At 40.7% G+C, this 26790-nt stretch overlaps 2 protein-coding genes across 2 annotated transcripts in view; one reads left to right on the top strand and one right to left on the bottom strand.

The window, feature by feature from the left end:
* Positions 1 to 26790, top strand: part of plxna3 (plexin A3) — a 587367-nt gene that overhangs the window by 339068 nt on the left and 221509 nt on the right. The window lies entirely within an intron of this gene.
* Positions 554 to 25527, bottom strand: bcap31 (B cell receptor associated protein 31). Its single transcript, XM_066644682.1, has 8 exons — positions 25378 to 25527; positions 23449 to 23557; positions 22839 to 22939; positions 22529 to 22673; positions 18255 to 18390; positions 12355 to 12484; positions 10635 to 10735; positions 554 to 2404 (listed from the first exon to the last, which is right to left on the bottom strand). Exons 2-8 carry the CDS (start codon positions 23538 to 23540, stop codon positions 2366 to 2368), a joined length of 744 nt encoding a protein of 247 aa, XP_066500779.1. The 5' UTR covers positions 23541 to 23557; positions 25378 to 25527; the 3' UTR covers positions 554 to 2365.

The following is a 26790-nucleotide window of genomic DNA, read 5'->3' on the forward strand; positions in this document are numbered from 1 at the left end:
ACTGGTGCTTAGCCTTTAAGCTCTGTAATATCCCTGAATTATCACTGTCTTTTTGACCTCATCCAAAATTCAGTCTTAAGAGTTTATCTGCTTCCAATAACTCAAACAACTATCAGTAATTCCATGATCAGTTTTTGCAGTCTGAAATAGGCAGTCCCTGTTTCTGAGAACACTTGTAGCTTCTTGGTTTGACTGGAAAAAACGGAGGGGGTACGGAAATAGTCTGGTTTACACTTATTTTCTATTCACTTTCTCTTCCCCTTTTAAATATATTTAAAAAGTTAAACCTGCAGTGTTTTTGAGAGTACTGTAAAAGATCGGCAGACGGTTTATTACTCCGCAGACCAAGAACACTGTACATGTTTTAATTTTTGACTTGGATATGTGCGTACGTTTTTAATTCAGTACGAGTGATGTAGTACTCCAAACCCACGTGAAACCGCTCGCTTTTTAGGTGTTATTCTTATTTAAAATGTTAAATACCCGCAGGTTGCTGCCATCACGACTGACATTTGTTTACCATAGAAATAACCACTAAGAAAGATTAAGAGTATTAACGGAGACTTTAATGGATATACTTCATCAAATTCTCATTTGAAGTGCACTGCTAAACATGGAACCGGTGATAAACTGCAGCATGCTGAAAATTCAGAATAACAAATCTAAGTGCTAATTAACCAGCCAGAGTAACGGCCTGATTACAGACACACAGCACAAACCCTGTCTGAAGTTATAAAAGAGGGTTGGCTTTTCAGACAATGAGTACAGTAATGTGTCTTTTCTGAAAGGTGACAAAAAAAATAAACACTGAAGAGACGGACTGAACGCACGCCCTGCCCTTCAGTGCGACATCTGATTATGTAGAAGGCGAATTAACAAAAGCATTCAACTAAACATTCCCAACGTGCATGCACATTTATTCATTAACTAGATTACAGACATAAGGGAGAAGTCTCTCATCAAAAGAACACATTTAAAATCCAAAACGACCCCACGGGAGGCCATCTTCAAAAAGAGTTTAACTAAACCACCCGCCCTGGTTTACCCAGAAGTCTTTAAACATATGCTGACATTAAGTGCCTGGTACTGTACCCTGGGGTTAATATTTGATCCTCATTCATTCTCAGAAGAACCCAATTGAACTCCAGTCAATGTAGGAGAAAAAAAAATACCTCACATGCTTAATGTAGCCAGTCACATAACTATGAATCATATGACCCTCTGTATTACAGAAGCCTCCAAGAGTGCCCTACCCCAGCTTCAACGTCAACGAGTGTCTATTTTTAATCCAGACAGGCGACAAATCTTGCAGAGGTTCTTGAATCTGTGCGCACGGACCGAGGGATCCTTAGACTCTGCAAACGATCGACTGACGAGTGTCAAGTGTCACCACTCTAACGCTGCGTAGAGCTATTCACTTACAAGGACAGCAAGGCCAAGGCAGCTTAGTGTGTCCATTGCTCTTTCAGGATATTGAAAAGCATCTGGAAATAAATTACAAGGAGTCAGTGACAGCTGTACTAGGTAGACACAACCGGGAGGACTCTACCATTTCAGGAAAAACTCAGGGTCGTCCTTCTCTGCTCAAAAGGCCGCGTTATTGCCATTTCAAAACCTCAACAGACATTGCAATGTTTTGAAATGTAACCTAGGCCACAAACGCTTGACCACTGCCAGAGCGCTTGTTTGCAGTAGGGTTTGATTCATATCACGTTATACTGACTCACTGGAATAAACCAGCCACCACTGGAATAAGCCTGCTCTACTGTTACAAACATTGCTGCAGAGAACAAAACATAGGTGATATTTTCCTACACTGAGTGGAAGAAAGGGTTGTGGTAAAAAATAGAGAGGAGAAAAAAAGAAAAAGAAAAAAAAAAGAATGGCATGGCTTCATTTGAGTAACAAGCGCCCACCACCAAACCCCACATTCCACCCTTGTTTCTCTTCGACAAACTGAGATTTTTATACAGTAAACACCCTAACTCACTTTAACTGTTTAATTCCTGAACAATTATGTAGATTTAGGTCAGACAGCACATTAATATTATCCACATAATGTTAAGGAAAATCCTTGGTCCATCTACTAAAACACTAAACATGAGGAACGGCTCAAAACGTATGAAGTGTGTTGAAAAACCAGTGATAAGAAATTTAATTCACATTCAACAGAAAGAAAAGTTTATGATAAAGGGGCAAAAAAAAGAATACATTTGCTATTTTACCAAACACAGCGTTATTTGAAGTGAAGCACACACAAGAAAGCTTCCAAATCCTGCATGAGGAAATCCAGCAGCCAAAAGTGATACGTGGACCTGGCGTCGAGGATGAAGAGCGAAGCAGACAGATGTGTGATGGACGTGGTTCAGTCAGACTTCTTGTCCTGATGAGAGTCATGTTTCGCCTAGAGAACACAAACACAGTGAGGTTAACGAGTCCAAAACAGATTTCCATGAAGTTTATGAGTTTTTTGACACTTCTAAGGGACAGTTCACCTAATGGCTCCTTGCCTTCACCGGCTTCCGTTTCAAGAACTAGAATTACTCAATGGACAGAGGCGTCTAACTCTGGTTCAGAAAGTAAAAACCTGGTTTAGTTGGTGGGAGTTTAGCTGGTTTGAGGTGATTGGAGAAGTCAGGTGAGGTGAGGATTTTTACTTTCACTTTTCACTTGTGAAACCTCTGCCAGTGGATCTGTTTAATAGTTCACACAGACAGAAAGCAGTGCAGGCCAGCAGCTGTCTCTCACATCAAAGATGCCTTTCACAGAGCAGTTACAATAGCTCCAACGCAGACCTCATTCCAGTAATGTGTTTTCTCTACATCAGGCCAGTTATGAATAGAGGTGGGGTGATAGTGAACATGACAACACTTCAGAAATTCACAATAACTGAGGTCATATTTAATTTCTGAGGTCTGCCAAGTTGCAATAAAGCCAAGAAAGAAAGAAAGAAATACACCAACACTACTGTAGATCATCATCAAACATGTACAACAGCAAAGAGAATCTAGGTAAGCCTAGCCTAGCTCTGCTGGACCACCATTAGCCATAGTCTCAGAGGTTCATTCATTCATTATCTGTAACCCTTATCCAGTTCAGGGTCGCGGTGGGTCCAGAGCCTACCTGGAATCATTGGGCGCAAGGCAGGAATACACCCTGGAGGGGGCGCCAGTCCTTCACAGGGCAACACAGACACACACACACACATTCACTCACACCTACGGACACTTTTGAGTTGCCAATCCACCTACCAACGTGTGTTTTTGGAGCGTGGGAGGAAACCCACGCGGACACAGAGAGAACACACCACACTCCTCACAAACAGTCACCAGGAGGAAACCCACGCAGCCACAGAGAGAACACACCACACTCCTCACAAACAGTCACCCGGAGGAAACCCACGCAGCCACAGAGAGAACACACCACAATCCTCACAGACAGTCACCCGGAGGAAACCCACGCAGACACAGGGAGAACACACCACACTCCTCACAGACAGTCACCCGGAGGAAACCCACGCAGACACAAGGAGAACACACCACACTCCTCACAGACAGTCGCCCGGAGGAAACCCACGAAGACACAAGGAGAACACACCACACTCCTCACAGACAGTCACCCGGAGTGGGAATCAAACCCACAACCTCCAGGTCCCGGGAGCTGTGTGACTGCGACGCTACCTGCTGCTTCTGACATTTTAAATAAGAAGGGTAGGACTAATAAATACATAAATGAAAAAGGGAGAAGAAAAAAAAAAAAAATATATATATATATATATATATATATATATATATATATATAGATCGTCTAGTACTTATTTTTAAATAAAATTAGCAAGAAAGAAAATTATTTTATTTAAAGATAAGTACTAGACAATCTACCACCAAAGAACAAAGAAAACCAAGAACATTTTGTTGATTTTAAGAATTACAATGACATTTATTTAATGCTGGTTAGAGTAAAACGTGAAGTTTAATGCGACTGTGTGCAGCTATATCATTTTTTCTAAACACTCACAGCACAAAATATCTCCCCACCACAAAGACACACTCATGTGAAATAAGAAATTCAGCAGTCCTCATTTCTCTGTGAGGTATAATACTTGTGTAAATGTTGCCGAGTTCAGAGTCGTCCTGCTGAGCTTGTGAACTAACCAATGCCGAGCTGAAGCTCTGGCCTCCCCGCATGGTGTCGGGCCAAACGCAGCCCCAGAATCACACACAAACTGAGTGTGTTCCTGTCTTATTTCCTATTAGTCAGCCACGTTTCCCACGGAAGAACCTACCGGGAATTTTTCTTGTTTGCAAAACCAGTTTATGTTGGTGGAAACATGCTGAACGATTCAAAATTTAGTTCACGAACTGGAATGTGAAACATGGCTGAAATAACAACAGACGGTGTGGTAGCAACACTAAGTTCTCTCTGTAAAATATGTCTGAATGAACAGTTCCTACTCACGCATTAGCTTTTCAACATTAGGAGTCAGTCAGTCAGAAATTGAAAGGCCATCCAGCAGAAACACTTTCTAAAGAGGAACTAAAAGCAGCCTGAGGCTTGTTGAAATAAACGTTTATAGATGTTTATGTAGCTATATGTCAGTTGAATTAAACATTAATTGATGCTAACACAGCACTTTAATTTACATATTGGGTCCAAAACAGATTCAGGTCCAAAGGATTATGTATAAACTCACCAGGGTTATGACGAGTGCTAAACAAACCTGACTGTCCTTAAAGATAAGCCACTTAAATGACCACACAGTGATGGTAATATTGGCCATAAAACAATCATGGATAAATAAACTATGACAAAATATGGCAATATAAAATGAGTGGGTGGGGATTGTAAGTCACGAGTTTACATGGTTACTAAGGGGTGTATAATTTGCAAATCATTGGTGATCAGTGTATGCACGACTGAGTCCATTTCACTAAACATAGTAGTGTTTGGACGGTATTCTGGCAGAGCTCTTGAGGGATAATGGTTATTAACATTGAGCAGATGACAGAAACACAGGCTTTTTCATCATAAAATATCCAATAATAGCTCAAATTAGAACCCCCTGATATTATCAGAGGAAATAGGCTAAGACAGGAGCACTGATGATTAGTCACATTGACAAAGTTGATGTGATACAGTAAACAAAGCATTCTGATTCTATGTAGTTCACAAAATGCTAACGTAATACAAATGTCTTCTAACTTCTCCCAATCTACAATGGCATTAAGTCACCTACAGCAACTCTGCAGGTAAAGTACAGTACAACAAACTCACACTCAGGCAATGGGTATCACAGAGTAAAAAAAATAAAAAAGTAAGTGGTCTTTTAAAAAGTGTTGTCTGTTGATGTGGTCATTACCCTCTTGAGGTTTATATGTTACTTTTTTTTTGACAGGCAGGAACACACACACAACCACACCATAAAACACACTGAATATCAATGCCTAAACTTAACCAGAGATTTATAACCTTGTGGTTAACTTGAGAGGACATCGAATCCTGTCATAGACTTATTTTTACCTATACACACACACACACACACACACACATACGCGTACAAACACACAACCCTTTTGGGGAAAGTCTGTCATAAAACATTGACGGCTACCAGAAAATACAGGTTCACTGAGTTCAAGGAAAATCACAAGTAGGGAATTTCCAGTGTTTAAACTACAAAACTCTGCACAAGACTGTTCTCAGATCAATAAGTGGAGCGCCAACAATAGAAACCTTCACCAAAGAGCGCGTTAAAAAAAAAATGACAAAAACCTTCAAACACCAGCTTATATTCATGAGTGTCCACTAGTAACATTGAACCACTGTGTTGTCATTAAATTTATGAAAGGATTTTAATAGAGGGAAATGCCAGAATGAAATGTCTGGTAAGCAGAAATCTATGATTAATAAATACGAATGAAATAAAAAGTTGAATAATTTCAATGTTAAATTGTGATAATTTAGTTATCTGTGAAAAAAAGAGACATTTTTAGGGCTAACCCTGAATATTCAGCTGTTTGGATATTTGTTCACTGGGTAGATTTTCTCCACTCAGGACTCTAACCATATTCAGCCTTGTTAACATAAAAGTCCAGAATGAATCCTAAAAGAGCTTTAAGTCTAAGCACCAGCGACATGAAAGTGTCAAAAGAATAAATACAGTCGAATTTGAGTTCCTAACTTGTGTTTATTGATAGTCAGAAAACATGTTATTTCTTACTAATTCAAGGAATAAGGTTTAAAAGACCGTTGCCCCCCCCCCCCCCCCCCCCCCCCCCCACGGTGTTGGGAAACTCTAATAGGCGTCTTGCCTGTGACGTAGATGGTGGACAACACTCTAGAAGTTGCACTTAATTTAATGCAAAATGACGAAAAGGTGTGTTGTTTTTGGCTGCAATCATTCAATGTACAGTGGGACATCTGTGAACAAATGGCCCAAAGATCCCAAAATATCCAGAAAATGAACTAAATTTGTCAACTTTAAACGGGCACTTTGGAAAGGACCATCCGCTCACTCCGTTATCTGTAGCTCATTTCACTGGCGCTTTTCCAACAATATGGGCATGTAAGGACACCAACGAAAGGTGTTCAAGAGCCTCTGTAACATGGAGGTAAACAGGGTAAGGACACTCACTTCGCCTGTTTTAGTTGGTGTTAGTTAACGTTAGCTTGACTCGCTAAACTCGGTGTCTCAGATTATACTCGGCTACGTAGCTGCATTACGGAGGTTTATAGTGTCGGATGAATTCGAGTTCGACTTCGATCACATTTACAAGAATAACGGTACCTCTACATTTGAGTTTAGCTTATTGCTAGGCTATTGTCATGAATAATGTTGGTTATTTAGCTAGATACTGTCATAACAGTCAGTCATAACGGTGTTTTACCGCGGCGTTGTTCAGCTGTTGTCCACCAGTGACGTCACGGTTACGTTCAAGAATTTCCGTAGCGAGCTCGGGTTTTTCCGTCAATTTAATAAAATTGTCAGATTTAAAGCAAATTAAGCTGCTATTTTTATTTTAATTCATACTTATATCTGTCAGTAACTACAATAGTGTGGAATATTCATGGAGGTTCATTAAGTGGTGCTTAGCCTTTAACACCTTACAACGAAGTGTGGCAAAGCTACTGTTAATTTTGTCAGCTTTATACCACAAATTACACCAGACCACCTCCATGAAGCTATGGTTAACTCGTATACTCTGTACCCTTAGCCACACGGTGTATGTGTGAGTTACGGAGCGAGTTTTTAAAGCAGGCATCGGACACAGATTTTCCGAATGACAAATACCCCCACAACACACACGGAATATTCATTGAATTATGCAACCAAAGGTCCGCAGCCCTAAAAAAATGGTATCCCTATATGTTTAATAAATATGGAATATTAAAGCTTATATATGAATAAGGACATTCTCAAAGTAATAATATTTGCATATCCGAATAATGAATTTTAATATGTCTTTCTTTTTCACCGTACTCCATTTCAGAGGCCCTTTTTGCTAACTGTGCTATCACATGTGACTGGCTTCACTTCTCCCACTGCATTGCCCATGCTGCCAGTGGAGGAGTAATTATGCTAATGCCACAAAGAACAAGAATGGCCTAATCATAGTATTAAAAACAGTTTAAATTACAAAGTTCAGTGCAAATAAAAAACTGATTGATCAGAAACTCCAATGCTGTAGTTCCCTGCAGTGAGAATTGCCTTGGGACGAGTCCTGGGGCTGAGAGATGTGATGTCTGAAACGTCCGCTGCTGTGGCTGGTTTAACCTTTAAAAACTACAGCCATTAAGGTCTTACAGCTCGATTACAAGCAATTTCACCAAATGTTACAGAGCTAGGAGACCCTTAGGCACTTCTATAGCTTTGTTCTGTCCCAGTGCTCAGCTCACCTGAGCCAGGTAATGAACTGTGCCCAGTCGGGTGAGCGGAATATGAACTGGAGCTGGACCAGAGCAAATTATTCTGGCTAGGGTCCAAGGACACTTTACAGGATCTTTCAAACCAGCAAAATAATACACAATAATTGACTGTTCAGTCAAAGGGTTTGTCTATAATTGCACAGTAGCAATACCATATTTTTGTTTTAGTTATATGTAAAGATTTTAAAATGGCATTTAAACAAAAAAAAGGTGGCTATTGAAGAAAGCATAAATATACAGACGATAATAATCTAGTAAATGCAGGGCAAGCCATATACGGTTGAGTTGAGGGCGGGGCATCACAAGCTCCCCACACTTGCCACAGAATGTCAATGACCTGATATGTTCTGTAGAAAGGCCATGGTACAGAGGATCTAGGTGTTCTTACACTACTCTCATTGTTGTGGAACAACAGGTAACAGCACAGGTAATTTCACTTTAAACACAAAAGGGTCATCAAGTTAACATTGGTTCCAATGTGAGAGATTAATCTTTAACCCCAGTTGTTATTATTCACCCCCTGGCCATTTAGCACATCGCTGTGAACCTTACGTTTAGCTACTTGGAGAATGCACAAGCTAAAATGTAGGCTTGGCTCTGAGTGGGAAATGCCTGGTTGTTTGTGCTATCCAAGCCATGAAGTGCGTTTAAAATGTTTAACTTGTTTACAGCAAAACGTGCAACTCTTCCACTGCTGATAGGAAGAATTATAGCACATGTAAACACAGTCATAAAAAAGCTCTTATCTCAAACGTTGTCCTCCTCGCCACAAACGCTGACAAGTCTGCGGATTCAGATCAGTGTTGCCTTGTGACATGTAAACTAAATGTGAAATGAGATTTCAGTTATTGAACTGTTACAAAAGTGAGTTCCTTATTTTTGATGGCACCAGGCCACATCTGAGGAGCTTACAGTGAAAAAGGAGTACGTTCATGATGAATTAATGTAGTAACAGTGGGAGTGGTGGACTGGAATTGTGTACGTGCATGTGTTTCAGTGAAGTATTCCATCTTCTATTGACCATTCTAAAACTACGATCCTCTTTCCACTTGCCGATTCATGGACTCAATAACAATATCAAGGAAGTGTCATTGTAAAACTGACCCCTTCAAAATGTACCAAAGTTGTACAGACCTCGCTTTACTTTGATAAATTCAGTGTTAAGGTAGTTTCACAAAATGCTAATGTATTACAAATTTCTTCTAACGTCTCCCAATCTACAATGGCATTATGTCACCTACAGCTGAGATTATATAGGTTATTAGGAATATAATTTAAGAATTACATAGTCAGGAGAAAAAGAACAGGGTAGTGAATAGAATCTGAATGTCACAGTTATCATCAGTATTTATTTCTATATTTCTCTCTGAAACCCACAAAAATTTGTATCAGTTGTACAAGGCTTGATCTGGTAGCCATTTTCAGTATTGTATTAAGACAGAAATAGCCAATCACAGGAAACATCATTTACAAATACGCAGCTGATTATACATGGTGGGCCATTTATATGGATACAGCTTAATAAAATGGGAATTGTTGGTGATATTAACTTCCTGTTTGAGGCACATTAGTATATGGGAGGGGGGAAACTTTAAGTGACCATGGTGGCCATTTTGGATCTAACTTTTGTTTATTCAATGGGAAGAAGGTCATGTGACACATCAAACTTATTGGGAATTTCACAAGAAAAACAATGGTGTGCTTGGTTTTAACGTAACTTTATTCTTTCATGAGTTATTTATAAGTTTCTGACCACTTATAAAATGTGTTCAAAGTGCTGCCCATTGTGTTGGATTGTTAATGCAACCCTCTTCTCCCACTCTTCACACACTGATAGCAACACCACAGGAGAAATGCTAGCACAGGCTTCCAGTATCCGTAGTTTCAGGTGCTACACACCTTGTATCTTCACAGCATAGACAACTGTCTTCAGATGACCCCAAAGATAAAAGGGGGTCAGATCGGGAGACCTTGGGGGCCATTCAACTGGCCCACATTGACCGATCCACTTTCCAGGAAACTGTTCATCTAGGAAAGCTCGGACCTGACAACCATAATAGTGCACCATCTTGCTGGAAAAACTCAGGTAATGTGCCAGCTTCAGTGGAAGCCTGTGCATGCATTTCTCCTGCGGTGTTGCTATCAGTGTGTGAAGAGTGGGTGAAGAGGGTTGCGTTGACAGTTCAACACAATGGGCAGTACTTTGAACACATAAGGGGTCAGAAACTTGTACAAAACTCACGAAAGAATAAAGTTACATTAAAACAAAGAACACCATTGTTTTTCTTGTGAAATTCCCAATATGTTTGTTGTGTCACATGACCCTCTTCCCATTGAAAAAAACAAAAGTTGGATCCAAAATGGCAGACTTCAAAATGGCCGCCATGGTCACCACCCATCTTGAAAAGTCACCCCCCCCCCCCCATATATCCTAATGTGCCACAAACAGGAAGTCAATATCACCAACCATTCCCATTTTATTAAGGTGTATCAATATAAATGGCCCACCTTGTAGTGAGAAGAATATGTTAAAACATATACTGCTATATCGATACTTTAAGAATGGAAATTTAGTGTGTTTTCTGAGATATTTATTCAACAGGTTCATATTAGTGTGATTAGATATTTTCACAGGTTGTCAGCTGAGCAGTGTTGTACTGCATACGATGGTAAATGTAACCCAACATGTACACCCCTAACAGTCTGCTGACCTGCATTGTGTTGTACTCCTCGAGCAGACGATCATACTCCACTGTCAGATTCTCCGCCTGCTTCTTCATGGCCTTTACATCACTGTCAGACTTCTGGAGAGCTAAACAGGCAAAGATATAAAAACAAACAAACAGGTCAAAAAAGATACAACATCTCTATTTATGATGTGAATGACTAATGGCTGCCTGCACAAACAGCTTGCTTTAATACTTGCGCGAAGTGACAGCAGAGAGCAGGGAGAACACCAACTCCTCACAGACAGTCACCCGGAGCGCGAATTGAACCCACAACCTCCCTGGAGCTGGGTGACTGCGACACTACTGGCTGTGCTAAGATGCTGCCCAAGTTCTTGAGTGTACTTCAGAAAATATTTAACAATGTAAATTTCTCAGAAATACACTTTTGTGCAGTAGACCGAACACGAAGAAAACCTGGAGAACCATTCTAACAGACTGCACTGAGGCTACGGTCAAGTACAGCAGTGTAAATATTAAAGACTGCAACATACACCCAAATATGAAGTAAGTAATAAAGGGTGGTGTGATTTTGATCTCAATAAATATTTTTAATGGTAAACAAGCAGCAAAGAACTGAATATTACAGATTTAAGGGAAAAAAAAGAACACAACATCTCCTTTCTTGAGAAAATCCATTGCCAAACAACCTAAAAACAACCTAAAAACCACAGCCCACAAGCCTTCCTCAGAGTTTTCTTTTTTTTCTTTTAGTTTGGAGTTTGTACACAGAGCAATCATATTAAAACTGGCAGAATCCCCAAGGACATAAGCAAACATGTGGTGAGGACGTAAAGGGAACGTCCCAGACCAGTCATACTGACCACTGCACACTGGGCAGATAAACTGAAAGAAATTAGATCTGTGGGTCAGGGCTGTACCCAAACCTGTTCTGACCAGAGTGTCCAGTGTGTGAAATTAGAATGTACACAACATGTACAGTGCCCAGGCCAAACACATCTCGGACAGAAACACACACACACACAGAGGTGTGCCAGGTATTCTGAATGGAGGCCTCTGTGGTCTGTTTGTTTATAAGCGTTTATTCTTGCATGATCTGTGTGCACTCCCCCCTATGCCCCTCAGAGGCACGAAGTGCACTCAGAGTGCAACTGCACAAGTTATTTGAGAACAGCCCTGTTCTTATCTTGTATCTGGGTCATGAGTTTGGGGTCACTGAACTATCTGAAGAATTCCATTTCCCAGGCCTTCCAGGTTAGTGTTTGCTGCTTTGGTCACTCATATCAACACATGAAACATAACCAACCAAATAGCACTCAGTAGAGCTGCAAGATATGAGCCAAATAATATTACTGTGTATGCTTCAGATCTATTTAAATATTCCATATCATGTAAGAGAATGCACTCATTCATAGTGAATGGGAAGAACCCACCAGCTGTAGGCTGAGATTATAAGGAGAACTTTTTAAAACATTGCAAAATGTACCACAGGCAATGAAGCCAGAGCTCATTGACACACACCAGTCATACAATATGAGTACCCCCCCTCCCCACAAAGGAAATCAAAAACGTTATCCCTAAGAGACAGGACTCTGCCTGTTTTTGCTGACTGTCCTCCACCTTGCCTCATTAACCACATCTGCCCTCTCCATCACACATTTCACCATTACCCGCTGAGTGTGCACCCATTATATTTCCTCATCACTCTCTGTGTCTGATAGAAGAGGGGGCGGATGAATCATACCTTTCTTGGTGACATCAAGATCATCTTTCAGCTGCTTGACCTCGCCCTTCAGAGCCTTGTTCTCCTCTTCAGCGCTTGCCTTGGCCTTTCCTCCAACCTCCGGGACTTCCAGACCTGCTTCTCTCAGCCTCTGCGTAGACACAGGCATACGCACACAATCAGAGGGGTCAGCAGGTCACTGGATAAACACTCACATGCGCAGACAACCTGCAAAGACCTTATTATATAAAATAACACACGTGAATCAGCTGATACAAACGCAATAATGAGATTGTTCTGGAAAAAAACCCTCACCACTTGTTTCACCAGGGGTGCCTAAATATTAACCTACAACTGTATTACAGCAAATATTCAGGCTTGAAACTTAACGCTTAAAGCGTTCTTTTTTTTAAAGCGGTCTGTTTCATCACCATAAGAACCCCATGGATCTGAAAGATGTGACGCTATAAATTTGTTACTAAGAAATGATCTAAACAACAGAATGACTGCTCAGAACAACTCATCACTGAATGTTTATTGGGATTATATCCTGAAGCCCTCTGGACTCACTAAACATATCAGAAATTCGGAGTTTTGATACGTAAGCACCTCGTGTGCCGTCCTGCTGGACTCTGGATGAGCTGCAGTCCTAACCTGCTCGTTTATACAAGTTAATACATCTCTACAACACAGGTGATGATGCAGTATCAGTATCAGATAAACAAGACTGAATATTGACACGTACCAATATGTTGTAATTTTTAAGGAGGATTGAGAAACCTTGGAATAACACTGTATAACGTCATGGGACAATTAGGAATTAGATTGACTTTCAGCACATCCATTACTAATACTTTATTCAAAACAATGGGATGGAATTTCTTGGGTATTATAACTGCTGATAACTACTTATAACTCTTCTGAAACATCAGTCACGATAAATTCAAGGGAAAGTGTGAAAGCAATAACAAGTGTGGGGCAATATTGAGTCATCTGTCTGAATGAGCTCTAGGGCACTCGGGCTTCACTTTCCTTCATGCTTCTCACAGCTTTCAACATAAGGGTTAGAGGTCAGGGCTGTAAATGTCTGCCTTCACAATTCTAAATAAATGAAAAAAAAAACAAAAAAACATAATAATAATTAAAAAAAAAGCCTCAAAATCAATAAAGCGTATTATTTTTCTAAATCAATAGTTTTCCAATGAACAAAAACAGTCAATCTAAACACATTATGCAGTGTGTGCTGATGCACATTTGCAGGTTAAAGGCTAAGCACCACTTAATGGACCTCCATGAATATTTCACATTATTGTAGTCACTGACAGATATAAGTATGAATTAAAATAAAAATAGCAGCTTAATTTGCTTTAAAACTGACAATTTTATTAAATTGACGGAAAAACCCGAGATCGCTACGGAAATTCTTGAACGCGACCGTGACGTCACTGGTGGACAACAGCTGAACAACGCCGCGGTAAAACACCGTTATGACTGACTGTTATGACAGTATCTAGCTAAATAACCAACATTATTCATGACAATAGCCTAGCAATAAGCTAAACCCAAATTTAGAGGTACCGTTATTCTTGTAAATGTGATCGAAGTCGAACTCGAATTCATCCGACACTATAAACCTCCGTAACGCAGCTACGTAGCCGAGTATAATCTGAGCCACCGAGTTTAGCGAGTCAAGCTAACGTTAACTAACACCAACTAAAACAGGCGAAGTGAGTGTCCTTACCCTGTTTACCTCCATGTTACAGAGGCTCTTGAACACCTTTCGTTGGTGTCCTTTCATGCCCATATTGTTGGAAAAGCGCCAGTGAAATGAGCTACAGATAACGGAGTGAGTGGATGGTCCTTTCTAAAGTGCCCGTTTAAAGTTGACAAATTTAGTCCATTTTCTGGATATTTTGGGATCTTTGGGTCATTTGTGCACAGATGTCCCACTGTACATTGAATGATTGCAGCCAAAAACAACACACTTTTTTGTCATTTTGCATTAAATTAAATTAAAACTGTGATTTCCAAGATCAAGAAAAATGCAATGTACAATATTTAAGGTGCTCAAAAGAACCTACAGACCTTTACAGAGGTTTATTTATATCCAGCACGGTTTGGCTCAGCAACGTACTTTTTCCACCCACAAATAATTAACGAAAAATGGAAAACAGAATTATAATAATTTTTAAAAAATGTTGAATTTAATAAAGTAGTTTGTTTTGTGGAAGATAGCCTTTAGTACTTGCAGCCTTTTTTCCCCCCAACATACACCCAGAAGAAATGAGACTCGAGTCCCAGATTTTCCAGAGTAATGAAAAATAAAATGAAATGAAAACAAATAAAATGTACTGGGCAGTTTTGTGTGAGCCACACCCCTAAAGCCCATACGCTGCAAAGAACAGAGGTACTGTTAAATCACTTGAAACAGAACAAGGTTGCATTGTGCCCTCAGGGAAGATGCAGAGAGCAGTGTATCTAGGTCAGACAGGTTTTGATGTTTTGAGCAGATATAATAAGTCAAAGTCCAGTCACAATACAGCCAAGTGGAAAATGGCATGCTACCTGTGGCTGAACCAGACCCAGAGCCAGAGCCATAAAAATTTGGTAAACGCTCCACTCTCCAGACTTAGCATTAGGAAAATAGCATTTTGATGTTTTTAATACGCCAGTTGCTTGGTGAAAGTGTTACCTGGGCATTTTAATCCAACACTTGACTGTTGCTTAAAGAGAGATCATTCACTCACACAGATCAAAAACGATGTGTGGTGTTCCAGCACCTGTTATGGTTGATGACCGGAGCTCAGAAGCAGTCAGTGCATATGACAGCACCTCTGTGTCAGAAAGGATCAACAACTTTCCACACACAGTATCTAACCGACGTCTCAAGGCTACAATCACTTAGCAACACTAGTGACTCAGCATCACACCGAGTTAAATCACAGCCTCTTGCTGAACATGTTAAAAACAAAAAACATTTCAGTACCATTTCTGGCTAAACTAGAGAGGTCATTTCAATTTAGGGTGGTGTTTGTGATTCAACACTCCTCATCAAACATCGTGACCTGATTTCATAGTGTTCTTCTGGCTCAGCGCTATCATATCCTCACAGCAAATATCTAACATCTAATCCAAAGCCTCCCCAGAAGAGTAGAAACTTACAACTTCACTGACAATATTAGGGCGTTTACTAAATTAGCTTCACATCTCTTTAGCAAATTTCTACAAACATGACACTACCCGAAAAGCCAGCGTCCCTATCCAAGGATCCAAAGCTCAGATCTGTGGCTCTCTACAGTGTGCCAGCAAACACTGGCATGTGTAATGCCACGTGTTCTTGGACACCTCATGGTGAGACATGAGAAGCCGATCAATGCTCAGAGTTACTGCCTGTCAGAACTGTGACTAAAATCACGTAGCCATCCTACTGTAACCGCATAGAGAGTCCCAGTCATTTACAAACACAATACAACTGTCTATACACACCCACACACCTTTACTTGACACAGAATCAGACGGACTGGAACCCACTATACCTCAATGGAAACTTTAAGAGTTCCTCTACTGCAAAATAAAAGTGAAAATCTGTGTGGCCATGTACCAGCAATGTGTGCTTGTTGGACATTTACAATCCTACAATTATAAAAACAATTATATTCATTCATTATCTGTAAGCGCTTATCCAGTTCAGGGTCGCGGTGGGTCCAAAGCCTACGTGGAATCATTGGGAGCAAGGCGGGAACACACCCTGGAGGGGGCGCCAGTCCTTCACAGGGCAACACACACTCACTCACACACACACACTCACACCTACGGACACTTTAGAGTCACCAATCTACATACCAACGTGTGTTTTTGGACTGTGGGAGGAAACCGGAACACCCGGAGGAAACCCACGCAGACACAGGGAGAACACACCACACTCCTCACAGACAGTCACCCGGAGGAAACCCACGCAGACACAGGGAGAACACACCACACTCCTCAAAGACAGTCACCCGGAGGAAACCCACGCAGACACAGGGAGAACACACCAAATTCCTCACAGACAGTCACCCGGAGCGGGAATCGAACCCACAACCTCCAGGTCCCTAGAGCGGTGTGACTGCGACACCTACCTGCTGCACCACCGTGCCGCCCAAAAACGATTATATTAAATTAAAAAATTAAATTAACATGAATCATAGACTGATTAATGAATATAATTCACGACACAATAAATCTTGCTCTTTCAAGTCCAATAATACCATATTAATACAGTATTTACATTATTGTAGAGACTCTACAGACAACTGAACCATAACACTCAGCAAAGAACTGTTTTCCGGACAGCTACTGAGAACAGAATTAATATAAACACTAGTTTTGGCCAGTTTTATGGTATATATTATAAATTAATCATAAAAATTGTTATACAAACAATAACATGAATACAGTCAACAGTAAAATCTGAAAAAACGAAAAAGGTTAAAGTTTAAAGGTTATCAGACTCATGAACGTGACGCCATCAGCGCAATCACTTTCTATGTCACATACTAAGTGAACAACACCGCTCTCTACAGGATGTAGGGTGTACTGCAGCCTGGAGAGGAAAATACTAGTTTCACCGTCTTTATATTAATACACTTCAATAATGTAAACCTTAACACTTGACAAAAACTACCGAGTTCAGTGCTGATAGTTTTATAAAAAGCCTGTCTTATCCACATTCACACGTGAGTTAAACAGGTAAAGAGCACAACCTATAATTAAATGTATAATTAAACCTGAATTTAAAAACGATCTCAAATTTATGAGCATGTCTGAGGCGGCTGATGAATCAGCCAAAAAGCCACAAGCTTCTGAGGATTTACAGCATCCACTAAAAACAGCGAGGCCCTTACCATATGCTCAAGCCTACTGCAGAGTGCAAGGCAATGAATGACAAGTTAATGAACAGGTGTGAATGCAAAGCCTATTACACACAGCACATGCTGCTGGACGAAGTCACAGACTAAGCACAGTCGCAGTGAATGAAAATCAGCCTGTGCAAACAGATAAAAACATCAACCGAAGTCGAAACACATTCAATTTATATTTACAGTTGTAATCTGTTGAGTAAATCTAGCTGTAATCAAGTATTTGAATGCAAGATTACAGACGGCAGAACATGATACGTGCCCTCAAGGATTTTGCAAAGCAAGCCTCGTGAAATCCAATGCAAATAGCACAGCTACGCGTTGGTTAACCTTTTCACGCCTAAATAAAATTAACATCACCTCACATCCTTCTTCACCTGGTCCTTCACAATTAAACCAACTGGAATCACACTCCAGATTTAAGTGAGTGCAGTGGAGCCTTGCCCAGGATATTATTGCTATTGGTGACTTACACAGGTACGGAATCACACCCTAGTCCTACTCATAGAAGGCAGTGTTAACTATGTAATGAACTAAAGTTCAAGAAAAAAACAACAACATAGACCTAACTAGTGTGTGTGTGTGTGTATTAACAAAAATCACTGTCATGTTAATGACTCTAAACAAGAGCCCAGCTGTTCATAGGTCCTATGTGTGTAGGATGTCAAAGGTCAGCGGTGAAGCCAAAGTGGTCAAGGCTTGCAGCCCTGTCCCATTACTTGCAATTCTCATTTTAGCATTTCCATTTAAGTGCGCAAACCTATAATGCCCAGCCTCTAATTTTCCTTCACAAATGGACATCAGACCATACCTTCTTGAAATCCTTTACCTGTTATTCACTGTTGTCCCATGATGCTTCACTAACACACTATCGAAACAGCTCCAAACAGCTTCATATTTAAGTGGAATCGTTTTTTTAAGTTAGGGTGAAATCTACGGTTTAAGGGCATATGCTTGTTTACCCCTGTGGGTAAAATTCACCTTTCACCTTAGGGCTTAGGTCACATTTAGGGTCATTGTTACCTCCTGCAGTTTCTCGTTCTCCTCCATATACCTCCTGGCAGCGTCACTGGCTCCCTCAGCTTGCTTCTGAAACGCCTCGTTGGAAGCCATGAGTGTGGCCTGCTGGGAGAGGAGAGAAGCCAGGCGTCGCAGCAACCTGAGAAAAATGGAGGGAAAGTCATAAAAATACAAACATTTTAGAAACTTCACAGTGGCATAATTGGCTAAAAATAGCCTTAATCCATCAGTGTCAGAGGGTTTGAGGGAACATAAGGTACCAATCAATACAAGCTAATATTATTCTATGGATTTATTAGAGTTGGTTTAATATTATATCATATGAATACAAACATGAGTAATATGCACCAATTGAAGATGGAAGTTCTCACTGTCTCAGGACAGCAGTAGCATGTGACATGGGTTGAACATTGGTAAATGGTAAATGCTTAATCTTAATTAAACTGTGCTTAGGAAGAAATAAAAAGCAAAACAAACAAATGGACTCTTCAGGTGTAATCACATGAACTATGCATGCAAATTAGTCCTGTGCACTGAAATGCAGCATTTTCCTAACGGTGGCATTTGATCCAAATTGGTGCATGGTGATCCACCTTCATAAGGAAGCTAAAGGCCTGCCGTACGCATATCAACAACACATGGGTACGGTGTCTATTCGCACACAACCTAGAGAAGGCGGGGGTAATGTGTGGTGTTTCTGCTGTTAGTCATTAGCAATAAATCTGACACTGAAATGATACACTTAAGATGGGGTCTTGGGGCAGAGCCCGAAAGTTGGATCTCGGCCAGAGATGCAGCTCTCCTAGACAGCACATCAAATTTCTAGGAACTCTTGCTGCTACTCCACGTAAGCGGCAGCTTAGATAACGCAGTAAATATACAAATGCCACGTCACACGGCACCAGGGAAACCGGAGGTTTGGTTCGCTACGACCGGTCTAGACATTTATGGACGTTTATTCCATTTCAACTCCATCAACGAGCCAATATCACACTCCGCCACAAGCACAAAAAGACTACAAAACTTGACTAAACGACAGCTGAACTGTCAGTGCTCATTGTTCAAAGGGCAAGCACTTCAGACACTGCGGTGATGAATGCAGGGTGGTATGACTGTTTAGTCCCGAGGGCTCTCCATTTTGTCCAAGCTCATCTCAGTAAAGGGCTCCTGTAAGATAAGACGTTCACAACAACAATCCGAGAGGAACCTACACGTAATCCTCATGCTAACAATAACCACTCCACACCCCAAAGAGCCACAGCTTGCTTACATGCCGTATGTGACCGGCAAACTCCCCGGTCGTTTACTGCTCATGAGGTCATCAGCATAAGACCTGCATTCACCGAGGCCCAGGCTGCACTCTCTGGTTTCAGCAGGTACTTTCCACATCGTTCTGATTTGTTCCCAACTTTTAAAAAGAGTCTCAGCACAAACAGAAGGCCCTCTGTGCTGTGGCTCCAGCTGCCGCCCCAAATAAGCCCCAACAGCATACAGTTTGTACAGAACATTTTTCACAAATATGAACACAGGCTGCAGTCTCAATACTCGCATTACTGCTATCAACCCTGAAAATAACAGCCGTATTAATGAGGTTGGCTTCATTTACTTCTTGGAATTTGTTTACACAACAATAGTAGCCTCTAACAAACCCGTAAAACGTTATAACGGGACCTGAGGGGTTCAATAAACTTGAGCCTTAATAGGTTTGTTATATTATTGAATGTTTTAATATTGTTACTCAATGTTTTATTTAAATAGGTTAAACGTTTATATCCATCACACAGGGCCTATAACTAAGTGTGAATTTTATAGCATTTGTTTCTTTAAGGAGGGGTTTACAGCATCTGCTTCTTTAAGGAGGGTTCTCTGCTCTAAAATCTTCAGTAACCCAAGCCCCCTCATCTGCTAAAATGTCACGGGTCGTTTTAGGCAGCCGTACAGCAGCTGTGCTCTTCCCGAGCGCTGAAGAAGTGTCTCCAGGACACACCACCAATACAGGCTAAATTTTCATCACCAGTTGCTTGATCACATGCTCCACTGAAGCAGCTGCCTGAATGATTACAGCTCCCAATCTGGCAGCAGGGGGAAGTAACATCATAAGTATCCGTAGTAGCCATCCCTCAGGCTATTAATACCCAGTCATTCAGAGAAATATGGGATTGCCCCTTTAAGGAGAAAGCACGCAGACTCGACACATAAGCTGTAAGAGCCACTAAAGCGTTGTTATATGGGAGAGCACAGCAGCAAGTCACATGCTCTGGAGCGCTGTAACCAGGTTTGGGAAAGGAAAGTATGTGGGGTCCCCTGCTGATCATTCTTTCCACTGTTACTGTAAAATTAACATCTGTCTGATATAAGATCCAATTCGTTACACTTACACGACTGTAAATAGAGACAGCGTCTCCATCAACTCCGGGTCAGAAAGGCAACAGAAAAGATCGGTATGTCGTAGTGGATGAAAGGCAAGGGCTAATAACTGGGGCCACTCTCATAACAACTTATATGTATTTACATAGTACACAAATTACATTATTTACCTATCAATGCATATAGAGTACGCATTACATTTAAACAGATTGAAGCTCTAATAAACTGAGCTTTGACTACTTCCAGATAATCATGACAAAGCTAACAGCTATTTTATATAAACATTTTTATATAGTTTTCAATACTTCTGGAGCCACATGTAATGTGGCTTTTTGAAACTTGCCCAAGCAGTTTTACAGCTTTATAAAAAAAAAGAAAAACTGGAAACCAACGCCATCTGCTGGCTGCATTTAAAACATTCTGAATGGAGATTTATTTCAGTTTTGACTGAAAGTTCCTTTAAAAACCATACAAAAATAGCAGCTCTTAAAACAACTGAAATACCAAAGCCATGTCTGCATCATCAGTTGTGTGTCTCTCAGGCAACCACCATAAAAGATGTCACACTGATCCAGAAGGACTTCACAGTTGGTGGAATGTGACCAAACTTGAAAAAAGAACTGAGAGTCTGCACACGGCTTTCTCCCATTTACAGCTAAAGGTTAAGCTCATTTATAGTGTGCCGTTTTGTACAGAGAGAGATTAGTCTCAAAATACTTTACACCAACATGTTTCACTGTACACAAATAAACACATCCCAATCTGTGTCTCATGGTCTGCGATTTGTACAAATGCAGTTAATTTCATAAATTTGGGTTTGGGTTTCATGGATATGTCATAATTTTATGTGAAAAGCTAGCGGCGGCTCGTTCGGCTGCTGGCCACATTTGTGGATCGGGCTGCGTTTGTACTTGGATCGGGTGAAAAGCGAAAGGAAAGTCTCAAAATCAAAAAACCCACGAGAGGAAATGAACAAAGACACGTCACTGAAAACACGTGTGTGACTTGATCCACAAACGCAGATTCAAGAATTTACAAATAAATTTAAAGTTTGAGACTTCAACTTTACAAATATCTATCCATTCTTTCATTATCTGTAAACAATTCAGGGTCACGGTGGGTCCAGAGCCTACCTGGAATCAATGGGTGCAAGGCGGGAATACACCCTGGAGGGGGCACCAGTCCTTCACAGGGCAACACGCACACACCTACGGACACTTTTGAGTCGCCAATCCACCTACCAACGTGTGTTTTTGGACTGTGGGAGGAAACTGGAGCACCCGGAGGAAACCTCCGCAGACACAGGGAGAACACACCACACTCCTCACAGACAGTCACCCGGAGGAAACCCACGCAGACACAGGGAGAACACACCACACTCCTCACAGACAGTCACCCGGAGGAAACCCACGCAGACACAGGGAGAACACACCACACTCCTCACAGACAGTCACCCGGCGTGGGAATCGAACCCACACCCTCCAGGTCCCTGGAGCTGTGTGACTGCGCCATTACCTGCTGCATCACCGTGCCGCTACGACTTTACAAATATATTCAATGTAAATTTAAATTTATAAATGTAGCTGTATTTGTACAAACTGCAGACCGCAAACACACATTGGGATGTATTCATTTGTGAACAGTGAAACATATTTGTGACTTGTGTTTAATATTTACGCATTTGTAAGTATTTTGAGACGAATCTCTCTCCATAGTTTTGGTGACGTTTCACGATGCACGCACTGTAAACATCAAATATCATTTTATAATTCACCCTTACTAACTCCACCCTCCTCCCCTCCCCACTACAGCACTTTCACCTCTCCAAGTTTTGCAGACAGGACTGGAATGTGTGATGTTATTTACAGGTGAAGTTGGTTGTATGAATGGTTGTATGGTTGATAACTCACAGACAGAGAAGCAGAGCAAAGCCAGCAATGTACTCATTCCTCTGCGCTCTGAACAGCTTCATGTGGATGTGCTCGATGGCCACAGGGTTGTTGGTCAAGTCCACCTTGTCGGTCACGCTGTACTTCCGCACTTCTCTGAAAGCATCTGTGAACACACAGCCTTAACTTCAAACTCTGCTACACGTCCAAGACGATTCTTTTTATTTGTAGAATTTAACATTTAGAGAAAACTATTTTCAATTCAATTCAAGCATGTAGCTAACACTAAAAGTATGTGGTAGCTATCCCTGAACCAAGTTTTAACACTCACCAACTAGAAGAAATACCAGGATACAGATAACTACAATGAACGCTGTGTTTCCATACGTTGTAATGGCCCCCACTAAACGAGATTTGAAGATTTTGTTCCATCTGGAAAAGACAACAGAGCTATAATAAGCAACGGCTGGTCACAGATACAATATTCACCTTAAAACACAGTAAAAAACATTCATTTATTCCAGTCTAGTCTCAACTCATAAGACTCTGAAACACTCTCGGTTACATAACAGCATTTTTCCAGACTCAAATAAGACGCTCGTTGCCAGAAAGCAACCCAGGATCTGTGTTGGTGTTTCTTGTTGACTCCAGGAAAATATTATTTACAGCTTTCCTATTCTTATATAACACAGCACACACAACATCAACAACAGCCTGTTTGTGTGTTCCCAAGTGTCAGAGAAAGCATGTGCTTAGCATTCACCTTCGCAGTCTGTTAGCACTGTGTGTTTGGGGTGGGGGGGGGGGGGTCTTAACAAGTGTGTGGAACTGACAGTGACTACAACTGGGTGGAAAACACCCAAACATTATCAGTGCTGAAGATGCAGAAGATAAAAACAGGGCTGCGTAAACACGCTGAAGAGCACCATCTTCTTCCTTACCTTTTTGGAGAGACAAAGGGCACACAGAGGAGTAGCACCGCAAACACCTCGGCGTAGAGGAACGTGGCCACAGCCGTCCACTGAAGACTCATCCCACCAGATTACAGACCTGCAGGAACAACAAAGGGTTAAAGGAAGACTACGTAATATATTAACCTTAAAATTACATCTTCAACATCATCAGGATGCTTCATTGATCTGTAACAGGAACAACAGGGTCGTTGTCATGGCTACTCTTAACTCAACACTGTAGAAACTGCACTATGTTACTTTTGGAAAAGCGTAGGAATACCAATTATCATTGGATGGAGCTCCCTCACTCTTCGACATGCAACAACAGGTTCGTTATACACCTCTCACCAACTACGTGGAGATTGTGTGGCTCCCATTCATCTGACCATCACTTTTTTATAGAGTTTATACAAGCTGTGTGTACAGCGGTGCAGCCTAAAGCAGCTGAAGTCAATGTTTAGAAGGTGTCTGAACACTGGTACAACAGCACCATCTCCTGTTTGGAGGAAGACACCCCTAATGACCAAGGAAAAAACAGCTTGGTAAACACACTGATCTGATAAACATGAATCATCACAAGAGCTGAGGTCAGCCACGAGTTACAGTGAAGTCATCCCCAATTATTCAGAGTCTGGAAAAGGCTTAGATCATGGAAAACCTCGTTTATCTTTCTATCGTCACAGAAACCATTACCAAAGCTTTTGAATTCACTGATTTATTGATGTAATAAAAACCTGCTCTTTATAAATATCAGTACAATGAGCCTGAAACAGTTTATCCGTGTGCGATTATGCCATAGATTTTAATAGAATTGTCGCAGAATCTACACATTGGTAACCTCACGTACGTATATTCTCCTGTAATGCACGTGTGCTCACGTTAACATGGCGTTCATGCACTAGAAGATGTAGCGTAAGTGAAATAACGGCTGAGCATTTCAACTCTGAATCTGCAGTGTTCTGATGACAATTTTAAAAAACGGAGATGAAGATATCCAGGGTTTCTTATGTCACAAACTTAAGGAACCAATCCCATTAATTTGCATTGTGGGGGAGACAGATGCAGGTGAGTGAGACAGAGACAGATGGAAAACAACGGCATCTTATAAAGCAGTTAAAGCTAAAACACTTTCAAGTCTGTAGGGGATCATTTTTTAAAAATAACTTCGAAATCTGATCCAATTCTAAATACGGAGAAGTGGGTTATTAGGGGTTTAATCTGTGGCCGCACGGGAAATTTAATACATCTGTCCTGGCACCAACAGACCATTTGTTTTTTGGGGATATAATGTGCTATAATAAATTGCTAAAGCTAAGAGGTCAATAGGGTTTAAACATACAGGAAGAACATGGGATATTGGCTCTTTAAGGTGTCTGGGACTATTCTGGAAGGAGGTGGAAGCTGTTGTAAATCATTTACACAGAATGGGTTGGGAAACATTAGAGAAGATTGGGGTAGATTGAGAAATCCAGACGTCTGATGAAGAGCTGAACTTGTGTCTACACATAATAAAGAGAGAAGACTTGACGTCTGCTGTAATTTCGGCCCAGAAAAGAAGAATTAGTGAGCTATGCTCTGAAATGTTAAATAATGTCAGTAGGAACCTTTAAAGGACGGCCATTCTACACACAAATGTTTACATGTTGTCATTATGATAGCTGTAATGTGCTGTAAAGCTAGTTGCATTTGAAATATTATAATAAAAAGGACGATTTTCCTGTCAGGAATTAACCACATCTTACCCATTCATTTTAAACTTTAATGTGTATCTTAAACTCTTCGTATAAAGATAAATTCATTTCTAAATTGAACACCGAACCTCTCCGTGTTTACAGCAGGTCGGTCATTGCTCTTCTTCTGTCAACATTTCTAATAGCTACCCCCGACACACACAGTAAACCAAACACAGAAACTTACGGAGCTCCGCGGAGAGAAATAGAGTAATTGTAAAAGACTAAATGTAAACAGAGGCCGCTCCGCGCCACAACACACGAAGCAAACTTCGCCTCCTCAGTGCTTCTCTTCCGCTCTGCGTGGCCGCCCGTCAGCTTTACAATCTTCAGCCAAGCGACTCAACAAAATAAAAGTCTGGGAGTGTATCCCAATTCGAGTTCTAGCTCTAAGTGTAGGGCACTTATTCCTAGGGTCTCAATGGGGAATGGAAGCAAAGTGGATTTATTTAACTAACTAGAACATCCTTATAAAAGTGTCGGATAAAGAGTCATAGTGTTTTACTTCAACGAATTCAAAGTGCACAAGTGCTATTTATCTGTCGTAATATGTGTCGCAATTGTGCTACGTCTGTGGTTGTTTTGCGATATAATAATTTGTAATATAATATAATAAATAATAATATTAAATAATAATTATAATTAAATAAAAATAATAAAAAATTAATAAAAATAATAAAAACTAATAAAAAATAATATTTTAATAACACTAAAACGGGCAATAATTCACTCAATAGGGAACATGGTCGATTCGGAAAATGACCAATTCATAAAAGTCCTTTCACAAATAAAAGTCCTGTGTCAACAGCAGGATTAATGCTATTGAGAAAACCCGCGTTCTGATATTACCTTCATATCAGATTACTGTTACTATTTAAAATAATGACTCAAGCAGAAGTGAAATTAAGTTAAAGCTCAGAAGTGTGTTAACCGTCTAAATGTGAAGCAATCAACAGCAACGATACGTTAACGGGTGTGACACGGAATTCGTGAGAAGCGGTAGATGAATTTTTCAAAACAAAAGACTTCATTATTTGGTAACGATATTATATAATAATCTTTATATCGTCCACGGGAATTGGTAAAGTGATCTTTAAACCTGTGTTAGGAAATATTATGTAAGTCAACTATCCCAAGACTAACAGTGCAAGTCTGCGACTAACTTGCCGATCAGCTCTCTCAGTCTGTTCAGTTTGACGCTTTAAAAAATAAAATATAATAATAATAATAATGTGAGATACTTTAATCAAATTTTCTTTAATTAAAACATTGCTTTGGTAACCAGTATTGGAACTAAACTCAAGACTAAATTTAATCATATAACTAAACCATTTATTAACATTATTCATTCATTATCTGTAACCCTTATCCAGTTCATGGTCGCAGTGGGTCCAGAGCCTACCTGGAATCATTGGGCGCAAGGCGGGAATACACCCTGGAGGGGGCGCCAGTCTGTCACAGGGCAATACACACACTCACACCTATGGACACTTTTGAGTTGCTATTCCACCTACCAACGTGTGTTTTTGGACTGTGGGAGGAAACCGAGCACGCGGAGGAAACCCACGCAGACACAGGGAGAACACACCACACTCCTCAC

The sequence above is a fragment of the Hoplias malabaricus genome, chromosome 14 (assembly GCF_029633855.1).
Source record: "Hoplias malabaricus isolate fHopMal1 chromosome 14, fHopMal1.hap1, whole genome shotgun sequence".
NCBI classification, from domain to species: domain Eukaryota; kingdom Metazoa; phylum Chordata; class Actinopteri; order Characiformes; family Erythrinidae; genus Hoplias; species Hoplias malabaricus.

Excerpts from the sequence above, each read along its gene's own strand:
- bcap31 (XM_066644682.1), bottom strand. The coding sequence starts at position 23,540 with ATGAGTCTTCAGTGGACGGCTGTGGCCACGTTCCTCTACGCCGAGGTG. Across the intron at positions 22,674-22,838 it reads CCTGGTATTTCTTCTAGTTG|ATGCTTTCAGAGAAGTGCGG; the intron begins GTGAGTGTTAAA and ends GTGTGTTCACAG. Across the intron at positions 2,405-10,634 it reads AGGAGTACAACACAATGCAG|GCGAAACATGACTCTCATCA; the intron begins GTCAGCAGACTG and ends TGTGTTCTCTAG.